The sequence below is a fragment of the Danio aesculapii genome, chromosome 24 (genome assembly GCF_903798145.1).
Source record: "Danio aesculapii chromosome 24, fDanAes4.1, whole genome shotgun sequence".
NCBI classification, from domain to species: Eukaryota; Metazoa; Chordata; class Actinopteri; order Cypriniformes; family Danionidae; genus Danio; species Danio aesculapii.
The window spans coordinates 4,513,572-4,525,812 of NC_079458.1; the positions used below are offsets into that span (position 1 = coordinate 4,513,572).

The 12,241-nt window shown below is 40.0% G+C and overlaps 1 protein-coding gene across 1 annotated transcript in view; it reads right to left on the minus strand.

Annotated features, from left to right (window-relative positions):
• ccdc78 (coiled-coil domain containing 78) overlaps positions 1–11,961 on the minus strand; it is a 17,379-nt gene extending 5,418 nt beyond the window's left edge. The window contains exons 1-8 of the mRNA XM_056451145.1: positions 11,890–11,961; positions 11,377–11,508; positions 11,200–11,286; positions 8,492–8,824; positions 5,029–5,070; positions 4,116–4,198; positions 762–840; positions 553–678 (exon numbers count right to left, since the gene is read on the minus strand). Coding sequence (XP_056307120.1) covers positions 553–678; positions 762–840; positions 4,116–4,198; positions 5,029–5,070; positions 8,492–8,824; positions 11,200–11,286; positions 11,377–11,508; positions 11,890–11,961 — 954 coding nt within the window. The remainder of the gene's footprint in view (positions 1–552; positions 679–761; positions 841–4,115; positions 4,199–5,028; positions 5,071–8,491; positions 8,825–11,199; positions 11,287–11,376; positions 11,509–11,889) is intronic.
• Between the last annotated feature and the right edge of the window lie 280 nt (positions 11,962–12,241).

Sequence of the window (12,241 nt, forward strand, 5' to 3'; positions counted from 1 at the left end):
ATCTGATGGGTGTTTTGAGCTGAAACTTTACAGACACATTCTGGAGACACTAAAGATTCATAATAAATCTGAAAAAAGGGGTAACCTAGGTGCCCTTTAAATCATGAAAAATAAATGTAGTTTTGATGAGTACAAAAACAGAAGGCATTGCAAACTTGCATGGTTATTGGGAAAATTCATAATTCACTGTCGCTTTAAATTTAAATGAGACTCTTCAAAAGAGGGTGGAGCTCCAAATGCCTGTGTGTCAGCATAGTGGCAGATTGAAAAACAAGACTAATGTCCTATGCTAAGAGAGAGATTGTCACTAGTGGGTGGGGTTTTCCCCCTCTGATGACACGTACAAAGGGAGAAAGTCAATCAAAGTGTCTCTGCAGACTGTTTCTATCAAGTGTGATTACAAAAAATTTAAGAAATAAAAGTTTTCCATTAAAAGCTGGTTATATTCACACACTGTTGCCACAGAACTCTGTTTAAACCTCTAATAAAAGTGGATTTTTCATAATAGGTCCTCTTTAATTCACCTAAATGTTTGCCAGTGTGTAAACGTACTGTAATATCCTGAATATAGTGTTTGAGTCGTGCCCTGTACTCTCTATTCAGCTCCTTCAGGTGGTTTTGCAGCTTAGAAACTTCATTTTCAGCCTCTTTCAGCTGCTGCTGAGACATAATCAGTGTCTGCGTGTAAACAAGAACAAATCAGCGATCAGAAACCCACAACAAACGTCATCTTCTTTGTAACTGGCTGATAACACACTCACTGTAGACTGCTGGGAAAGCTGGAGTCGGGTGTTTTGAATGGCTCTCTTATTCTCCTGTTGTTCCCTCCCCATGGCCACTCTATGAGAGAAAGATAACGCACACATACACACATTAGCTGACCTTCACTGCCCTGGTCACATGACTCAAGCAGTGAACAACACGCTCGTGAAAATAAACGCTCCACCACATCGCTCCTAATAGCAGGTGCACAGAGTTTGGTTTCAGCAGGTCAAACTCTAGCACATACTATTGTAGCATTAGCTGAAAGCACTAATACACAGCACTTCTATTTTCACATTTCTGGTAATTCTTGCTAGGTGTTCAGGTGAAATAAATGCTTTAAAGTCGCTATTGAACTATTGGTTATAAACTAACACAGGGGTTACTTTCCACAATAAGAAAAACACACTTACTGTATGAATGAGTCACTATTGGGCATGATGAATATCACTCAATAAAGGCGCAGTTTGTAATTGTTTCCTCTAGAGGGAGTGTATTCTCAACAAACAAAGGTGTATTTTCATGATGCCGTGACCAGTGGTGTAACAAATTACAAATACTCAAATTACTGTAATTGAGTAGTTTTTCTCAGGAATTGTAATTTACTAAGTAGTTTAAAAAATGTGCACTTTTACTTTGCCTTGAGTACATTTTAGTGCTGTATCGGTACTTTTAGGGTACTTTCACACCTGTAGATTGATTGTTTTGTTCTGAAACACAGATTAAAATTGTTACAATGTTGCTCGTTGTTCTTGCTGTGGTTCGCGTTCACATGGCAAAGTTTCTAAATGGACCAAAATAACTATAACAAGTCATGCGCGAGTAAACTCTCGTCAAATTGGTCAGAGTTTCACAGCTTATTTAGCAGAGTCCCACTCAGCTGTCATGCGCCCTTATCTTAAGGGCTGCGCTTTAATTTTGAATGGTGACACCCACCATTCACCAAGTATAAATGAGAGGTAAGACTTCCTCATACCGTTGGTTAGGAGAATTATGCATTATAGGTTTTACATTAGAGAGAGAGAAATAACAGATAAAGCAAGACTTCTGTTTGGTCAACTTTCTTAACGGATAAACAGCTCTGGTTAATAGTTCAGCATCCTTTCACTTTCGTTTTTGACACATTTACCGGTAGGAATGACATCCCACCCTACTCATAATTCTCTCTTCATATAGCCGTTTATGCCTATTACATATTGATAATACACTGCACTGTAAAAAATAAATCTGTAATATTTACGGTAAAAAAAAACAGCAGCTGTGGTTGCCTGTACTTTACTGATAAAAATACGGTACAAACCGTAAAAGTAATTTCTCATTTTTACAGTAAACTACCGTATTTCATTAATTTATAGAGGTAATATGGCTGTAATCTGAATTATCAACATCTACACATCTTATGATACACAGATAGACACGTTAACACAGCCATATGCAGGTGGTAATGAGTAAGTTACATAATGAACCAACCCTCATCACAAACAACTGTTCCCACAGGCAGAAGAGTGTATCAGTGTATAGAAGGTGCTCAGTGTCATTCACACAGCTACTAAACACCAGTATGGGAACACACGTAACATTAAAGTCATGAAATAAACATTGTTTATCAACATTAGATGTAACATAAATCTCTAATGTGGATAACTGATGGGGAAACAACTAAATAAATCCATAGTAATGTCAACAAAAAGCATAATAAGTGATGTGCCATGCAGGAAATTCTGGGAAAATTAATTTACCGTTATTCTCCGTATATATTAAGGAAACATTCTGTTAACCAGGTTACGGATTTTTACTGTAGCATTTTTACAGTTTTTTACCGTTAATATCATGGCCATTTTTTACAGTGTGTGATATAGCCGGGCTCGGATCATATTGCTTTCTCACAACAATCGATCCGCTCCAGAGTTCGTTTCAATTGAGCCGAGACCACCTCATTCAGGCGATCTCGGACCAATTGTTTTGGTACGGATCCGAGCATGATTGCTGGTTTCACATATGCCAAACGCTAACTGGAGAAACATGCCAGGTTCCAGAACAAAAGTCTAGGTGTGAAAGCACCCTTACTTTACTATTTTCCTTCAACCTGCAGTCACCACTTTATTTTTTCTTGTCAATGATGATTGGCTGAGTGTAAAAATCAATCCTGTGATATCCTTCCAATCAAATCACACATAGAAAGTAACAACCTTAAGACATGGGCTCTTTATAAATGCAGCAAACCATACGGAAGCATTAAAAGGGTCCTAGAAAATGCCCAAAATCTTTAGACGCATTGACCAAGAGACTCTATGTTTACTGTTTGATGACTGAAATTGCCAAATGGCCATAAACAATCACTAAATGCACTACAGAATGTTACGTTTATACATCCTTGCACAAATTAAATATATACTCACTACTCTTGAGTATTTTTTACTCATACTCTGAGTAATATTTACAACTGATAGGTTTACTCTACTTGCACTACATTTTGGGTAAGTAATAGTACTTTTACTTGAGTATGATTTTTCAGTACTCTTTCGACCTCTGGCCGTGACTGAGTGTAGAATCATGGGAGTTGTGGTCTTCATCATCTTACAGGACTCCTGCAGAAATCATGTTGATGATGAGCTAAAGTATTCAAGTATTCTTGTTATCATGGTAGTATTAATCAGAGTAAGGCTGAAAGCTGTGGAAGTGAAACGAGAGAAACACTGAAGCAATTGTTAAAGCACACCTGTCTGGTTTGCATTATATTTAAAGGCACAATATTTAAGATGTTTTCATTAAACGAGTGTAATACGGCATAACAACAGCAGAGCTTTTATTATGCCACAGTCCCCCACTTCCTGTTTTTCAGCTCGTGAACATGTGGAGAAGACGCAGTGCTGTTTTTTCAGAGTAAATACATTTTAGGCTTCAGTTATAATGCTGCTCTTTGTAGTCTCATGAAAAACACAACATATTAAAGCCTTGATGCTGTTTGTTTTATTTGAAACCAAACCAGAAATGGAGGGTGTGTCACGTCTTTACCATGAACACATTGCATATGCTACCTCTCACAAGTTAAAACTGCCTATTTCTCTGGATTTGAACATTCTTCGAAACATTTGGGATAATGCAAGTACTTAATCAGTAAAATATATCACCCTGTTCTATTGCTTTTTGGATATTTCAATGAAACAAATATTAAATATTGTGTAAACCAGAAAGTAAAAAAAAAAACTAGTTAGTGTTAGGTGCACACTTCTATGTGCATTAATGTGCTCTCCAAACATGGTTTCAGTGACCACAAAACTTTCTAGAAACTTAATGTCGCCCACTTGTGTTTGGTAATTAGAAATGCAGGTCAAACACATCATGTGCCTCACACTTTGTCCTCTAGCCGTCGCTGATGCTCCTCGTAGCTCTTCCTCAGTTTTTCCAGCTCGTCTCTCAGCTTATTCTGCACTTCCTGCATTGAGAAACATTCCACTGGTGTAAAACATCACATTACAGAAACACAATAAATCATAGATAAGCACTCCAGAACAAAACCTATTATAAATATCACTTATAAGTAGGGCCAGACGGAATCTGCTAATGTTTTTTGCTATTTCTGCAGAGAATTTATCTAAAAATCTGCAGATTTCTGCGGAATTATTTTGGGATTTTCATAACTAAAACCTTAATATATGAAATAAAATATAACTTTTCTTTTTAACTTTTACTTCATGTTTAAAATGCAAATCTAATTAGATTCACTTTAGTTGGTAAACAAAGCAAGTCTCTCATACAATATCTCTACTAAAAGACAGAGAATATTACTGTGCAAACTGTATTGTACATAAATCAGATAAACATTTTCATATTAGTCAATAATAGTACTGTATTTAATGAATAAACTGAATAAATATAGATTTACACACATTTACTCAAGGAAATAAACAGAATTAATGATGGGCTAAAAATATGCAGAATTCTGCGCGCGCAGATTCCGTGTGGGCCTACTTATAAATAACACAAGCACAGGTTATTATTTAGATTTGTCAGAATGTTTTCTGTTTTATAAGAATAACCAAGATAATTTCAGCTAAAACTGTAACATTAGACAGAAGAACTAAATACAGAAAATGTCCTACATCTTGAATGGTCTGAGGATGAGTAAATGAACAGCATATTTTCTTTTTTGAGTGATCTATTACTACTTATGTATATGAACATGAGGTATTGTAAAGCAAAAGGATTATCTAGTAAAATCCTTGTATACACTCATAATCAAATAATAGTTTGTGATATTCTTACGTTTCTCTCCGCTGTGCTCCTGCTCTGTTCAAACTCCTCTGGCTGTTAAAACCAACACAAAAACAGTGTGTTCAGATATAAACTTCATTAGGAAATATGGTGGTTTACTATTTTAACTATTAGTGGGATTTTAATAAGGAAAGCATCGCTGTTATTGTTATTATTATGCATACTTCTCTATGTATTTATCACCAATAATAATATCATAATTGTTGTTTGCATGTCATGAAAAGGGCATCACGGTGGCGCAGTGGGTAGCATGATTGCCTCACAGCAAGAAGGTCGCTGGTTCGAGCCTCGGTTGGGTCAGTTGGCCTTTCTGTGTGGAGTTTGCATGTTCTCCCTGCGTTCGCGTGGGTTTCTTCCGGGTGCTCCGGTTTCCTCCACAGTCCAAACACATGCGGTACAGGTGAATTGGGTAAGCTAACTTGTCCATAGTGAATGAGTATGTATGGATGTTACCCAGTGATGGGTTGCAGCTGGAAGGGCGTGCATGTAAGTGTGTACTTATTAGAGTGTGTGCATGCGAGTGTTTTGTGGTTGTCTGTGTGCGCGCATGTGAGTGTTTGTGATTTTATGAGTAAGTCCCCGAGTGTGTGTGTGTACATGCGAGTGTGTCTGCATGTCTTTGTGTGATTGTGTGTGCGTATACATGCGTGTTTGTGTATGTAAGTGTTTGCATGCATGTAAGTGTGTGTGTGTGCACGTGTTTGTGTTGATTACTGATTATATGTGCATATCTGAGTGTGTGTGTGTATGTGTGTGTGCGTGGGTGTGTATTTGAGTGTGCATGTGAGTGTTTTGTGGTTGTGTGTGTGCGCGCATGTGAGTGTTTGTAATGTTATGTGGGAGTACTCAAGTGTGTGTGCATGGGAGTGTGTCTGCATGTCTTTGTGTGATTGTGTGTGCGTATGTGAGTGTGTGCATACATGCCAGTATGTGCATGCCTGAGTTTGTGTAAGTGAGTGTGTGCGAGCATCTGAGTGTGTGCACGTGTTTATGTTGATTACTGATTATATGTGCGAATCTGATTGTGTGTGTGCGTGGGTCTGTTTTGAGTGTGCATGTGAGTGTTTTGTGGTGGTCTGTGCGCATATGTGTGTGTGCGCGCATGTGAGTGAGTACCCGAGTACGTGTGCATGTGTGTTAGCATGTCTTTGTGTGATTGTGTGTGCGTATGTGAGTGTGTGCCTACATGCGAGTATGTGCGCACCTGAGTTTGTGTATGTGATTGTGTGTGTGCATGTGTATGTATTGATTACTGATTATGTATGCGTATCTGAGTGTGTGTGTGCATATTAGTGTGTGTCCATGGGTGTGTATTTGAGTGTGTATGCGAGTGTTTTGGTGCTGTGTGTGCGTATGTGAGTGTTTGTGATTTTATGTGCGAGTACCCGAGTGTGTGTGTGCGCATGTGAGTGTGTCTGCATGTCTTTGTGTAATTGTATGTGCGTATGTGCATATATGCGAGTTTCTGCGCACCTGAATGTGTGTATGTGAGTGTGTGTGTGCTTGTGAGTGTGTGTGCGCACGTATTTGAGTTGATTACTGAATATATGTAGGTCTTTGAGTGTGTGTGTCTGTGTGTGTGCGCATAAGTGTGTGTGCATGGTTGCGTATTTGAGTGTGCATGTGAATGTCTTGTGGTTGTCTGTGTGCGTATGTAAGTGTGTGTGTGCGTGCATGTGACTGTTTGTGATTTTATGTGAGTACCCAAGTGTGTGTGTGCATGTGAGTGTGTTTGCATGTCTTTGTGTAAATTGTGTGTGCGTATGTGAGTGTGTGCACACGTGTTTGTGTTGATTAATGATTTTATGGGTGTATCTGAGTGTGTGTGTGTGTATTTGAGAGTGCATGTGAGTGTTATGTGGTTGTGTGTGTGTTTGTGACTTTATGCGAGTACCCGAGTGTGTGTGCATGTGTTTGTGTAATTTGTGTGTGCGTATGTGAGTGTGTGCATACATGCGAGTTTTTGCATGCCTAAACGTACAGTATATGAGTGTATCCGTACATATAAGTGTGTGCGCATGGTTGTGTATTTCAGTGTGCATGCGAGTGTTTTGTGGATGTCTGTGTGCGTATGTAAGTGTGTGAGAGCGCATGTGAGTGTTTGTGATTTTATGTGTGAGTACCCGAGTGTGTGTGCGTGCATGTGAGTGTGTTTGCATGTCTTTGTGTAAATTGTGTGTGTGTATGTGAGTGTGTGCGCACGTGTTTGTGTTGATTAATGATTTTATGGGTGTATCTGAGTGTGTGTGTGTGTGTGTGTGTGTGTATTTGAGTGTGCATGTGAGTGTTATGTGGTTGTGTGTGTGCGCACATGTGAGTGTTTGTGACTTTATGCGAGTACCCGAGTGTGTGTGCATGTGTTTTTGTAATTTCTGTATGCGTATGTGAGTGTGTGCATACATGCGAGTTTCTGCGTGCCTAAACGTACAGTATATGAGTGTATGCGTACATATAAGTGTGTGCGCATGGTTGTATATTTCAGTGTGCATGCGAGTGTTTTGTGGATGTCTGTGTGCGTATGTGTGTGAAAGCGCATGTGAGTGTTTGTGATTTTATGTGTGAGTACCCGAGTGTGTGTGCGTGCATGTGAGTGTGTTTGCATGTCTTTGTGTAAATTGTGTGTGCGTATGTGAGTGTGTGCGCATGTGTTTGTGTTGATTAATGATTTTATGGGTGTATCTGAGTGTGTGTGTGTGTGTGTGTGTGTATTTTAGTGTGCATGTGAGTGTTATGTGGTTGTGTGTGCGCACATGTGAGTGTTTGTGACTTCATGTGAGTACCCGAGTGTGTGTGCATGTGTTTATGTTGATTAATGATTATATGGGTGTATCTGAGTGTGTGTGTGTGTGTGTGTGTGTGTGTGTGCATGTGAGTGTTATGTGGTTGTGTGTGCGTGCACATGTGAGTGTTTGTGACTTTATGTGAGTACCCGAGTGTGTGTGCGTGCATGTGAGTGTGTTTGCATGTCTTTTTGTAAATTGTGTGTGCGTATGTGAGTGTGTGCGCACGTGTTTGTGTTGATTAATGATTTTATGGGTGAATCTGAGTGTGTGTGTGTGTGTATTTTAGTGTGCATGTGAGTGTTATGTGGTTGTGTGTGTGTGCACATGTGAGTGTTTGTGACTTCATGTGAGTACCCGAGTGTGTGTGCATGTGTTTGTGTTGATTAATGATTTTATGGGTGTATCTGAGTGTGTGTGTGTGTGTGTGTGTGTGTGTGTGTGTGTGTGTGTGCATGTGAGTGTTATGTGGTTGTGTGTGCATGCGCATGTGAGTGTTTGTGACTTCATGTGAGTACCCGAGTGTGTGTGCATGTGAGTGTGTTTGCATGTGTTTGTGTAAATTGTGTGTGTGTATATGTGAGTGTGTGCATACATGCGAGTTTCTGCGTGTCTGAATGTGTGTATGTGAGAGTGTGCTTGCATGCGAGAGTGTGTGTGTGTGTGTGTCTCACCCCGACTCTGTTCTGTGATGCTCTGCTCAGCAGCGCTCGAACCCTCTCCAGCTCCAGTGTGTGTCTGTGTGTGCGCTCTCTCTCCTGCAGGAGTGTGTCGTGTGTGTGCGCGAGGGCCAGCAGCTCAGCGCTGAGCTCTTCAGACTGTGTTCGTTCTCGTTCATAAGCGGCTCTCAGAGACAGGAAGTTCCGCTTTACCACTGTGAACTCCTCGGTCAGGTCATGCTCATTTCGCTCAGAGATTTCTAAACGTGCCGATGCTGCGGACACTTCCTGTCTGAGCCGATCACGTTCTGCCTGAAGAGACGAGGCAGTTCCTTCTTGACATAAAACCTGAAGAGAGAGAGAAATACAGTGAAACCAAAATCATTCAGACACCAGATATCTGCACAATATATCATTTGAGCATCGATATTGCAATGTGTGTATCCACAACAGTCACATTGCAGAACTAGATTATTTATTAAAGATTAAAAGATAAAGAGGGCAACATGGTGACTCAGTAGTTAGCACGATCGCCTCACAGCAAGAAGGTCACAGGTTCGAGTGTCAGCTGGGTCAGTTAGCATTTCTGTGTGGAGTTTGCATGTTCTCCTCGTGTTAGTGTGGGTTCCCTCTGGGTGCTCTGGTTTCCCCCACAGTCCAAACACATGCGCTATAGGGGAATTGAATAAACTAAATTGGCCATAGTGTATGTGTGTGAATGAGTGTGTATGGGTGTTTCCTAGTACTGGGTTGCAGCTGGAAGGGCATCCAGTGTGTAAAACATATGGTGGATAAGTTGGCGGTTCCTTCCGCTGTGGTGACCTCCGATGAATAAAGGGATTAAGGCGAAGGAGAATGAATGAATAAAAGATGAAGACCGAATAAAAGATGGATGGCACCCTTACAATTGACAACGAAGAGCTGAAGAAGACCAAAGAGTTCTGATACCTGGGCTCAGTCATTAGCAGCGATAGGAGCATCATCTTCAATGTCTGAGCAAGAATAAGAAGTTTATTTCTAAACTAATTTCGAGAGGATCACATGCTTATGATTACTTGTAGCCGGTCTCGCATTATTCAATTTATAATTCACCAATCAGACGATTTCTAAGCCACTATAAATACCATAAGTTCCAAATAACAGCCATCTTTGTTTTGAAGAATGCCCCCCGGTGGTTAGCACTGCTGCCTCACAGCAAGAACATCACTGATTCTAGTCCTTACCAAGCCAGCCGACGTTTCTGTGTGGAGTTTACACATTCTCCCCATGCTCACGTGGGATTCCCCTGGGTGGGTTTCCTCCCACCGTCCAAATACATGCAACTTAAGTTAATTGACTAATCCAAATCGGCACCATAGACATGCTCCTAGTAAGAGGTTATCTCTTGAGAGCAAGCACTATCTGCTCATTAGCTACTATAGCAGAGGAGTTCTCGAGATCTACCTGAGCTCAAACTCCCCTCTCACCTTGCAAACAGGAGGGAGCCCCGGGCTTGAGGATCTTATAAGCTTAGGGCTCTCTCCCGGGACTGCATGCCAAACAAGCTTTATAATCAATCATCAGCTAAGTGTGAACTCTTGAAATGTAGTTTGGCTGAAATGGCGATAGGTTACTGGCATCCTTTGTGACAAAAGGAATTTGGACTTAAGGGAAAAATTTACAAAATGGTCATCCCCCTAGTAGCCCTGTATGGCTCTGAATGTTGGCCCGCCTCTACCACACTTGAACAGGCCCTAAACACTATGGAGATGCAGATGCTCCGCTGGAGCCTTGGAATCACAAGATGGAACCATATTATGAACGGACGCGACTGAGAGTAGCCCCCATCAAGGAGAAGATACTCGAATTGAGTCTAAGGTGGTATGGACACATGAACTGAAGTTTTGAGAACTCTGTAGCAAGAAAAGCCATGGGAATTGCTTCAGATGGAGACTGAAGAAACGATGGACGGACAGAATTAAGGAAGACTTGAAGACCATCAACGCATCGCCAGAAGATGCTCTGGACAAGACCAAATGGAGAAAACTTTGCCAAAGAGCCAGGAGGAAAGAGATTAAAGATTAAAAGATACAGATATTATTATTTTTCATTAATTTCTACAATGATGACCATGTTATTTTATATCTGATTGTTCAATTTCTGTAGCTGAGTACTGTTAGACTCTCCAGAAAACTATAAGGCACTGTTTATTTCACTTTTATCTTTGCACTGTCGTTTTTATATATGCTTGTAATTTATGTGTAACCCCGCCAGTCCTATACCACCCAACCCACTCTGAGCTGGGATCGAACTGGCGACTTTCCACATGGGAGTCGGTTGCTCTTCCAAGGAGGCTAAAGACCTTGGCCTCTAGCGTCTGTCGCTAGAGCAATTAGAGGTCAGAGGAGTGAGGTTTACCTGCACAGCACTTCACTAGCTGGCCTCCGCTACATATGCACCACATAGAAAAAGACTTCATCCCGATCTGTCAGAATAAATGAAATCTTTCCAAATACAGCTGTATAAACCGCCTGGTGCAATTATAGTCATATCGCAGAAAAACTAAATATCGCAATGTCAGATTTGTCCAGCCCTACCAGATATCAATTTGAATGTTTTTATACTAGTAGGTGCAGGGAATAAAGAAAGTCAAACAGGTTTGAAACAGGTAAAGGGAGATTAAATGATGACAAAATGTTCAGTTTTGAGTGAACTACCCCCTTTAGGTGATCATAAGTGTTTACCATGCTTTTTAATTCAAAGATCTCAGCTTCGTACCGCTCTCTCATTTTATTGGCCTCGATCTGCACATCAACAAGGTCTTTTGAGATCTGAAAACACAAAATATGAAATGATATCAGTCAACGAGAGGAGCAGACAACAGGCAGATGGCATATTTCCAGTCTTGTTTTAGCTCGTACCTTTAGTTTGTCTTCCTCACACTGGACTATTCTGACTGATAAGTCGGTCTTGGAGGCGGCCTGCTGACCCAGTTTGTTTTGGGTCGAGTCAAGCTTACTAACAAGCAGTTTATTTTGCTCATGCAATTGTACCTGTATGGAAATCAATGTTAACACTATAAACACAACATTGAGTATGTTATAAACTGACGTAGGGGTTTCTTTCAACCTGAAAACTAAACATTTAAGTCACGATAGTGTTAATTTTAATGTTTTAAAAACACAATTAAAAATCTGATGTTCTAATATGATCAATTGTTGCTCAAGAAACCTTTTTTAGCTATTTTGACAATACACAAACACATATAAGTCAATTATACATTTACATTTTAATGCAAGTCAAACCTAAATGAGTGCAATTGTCTGACTACTAATAACCTTTCATATATTAAATTAATGATTAAAAAAGTTTTATTATAAACCATTATAAAGTATAAGCATTAATCCCTTTCACAAAACAAGAAATTATCTTACATTTTCGTCTGTCAACAAGCGAATTTGCTCGTGAAGTTGGTTAATTGAGCTCTGTTTGCTCGAGTCCTCCATGTTGTGCAGCTGTCAGACTCAGAGGTGTTATGTCTGGTTTCTATAAACACGAGTCTCCATGGCTGTTCATAATAATGTTAATCCTCACTGTCAAGAGAAACAGCAAACTGTGATCGAGAGCTCCATCTCAGGCATAAATCACCGATTCATTCAGACCAGACGAATCGGAAAGAAGTGAGTAGTTAGACGTGCTAATCAATATTCGCCATGAAAGTAAAATATACCAAAATTTGATAAAAAAATTATAACAGAATTCTTCTAAACAAACTGTAATCAATTT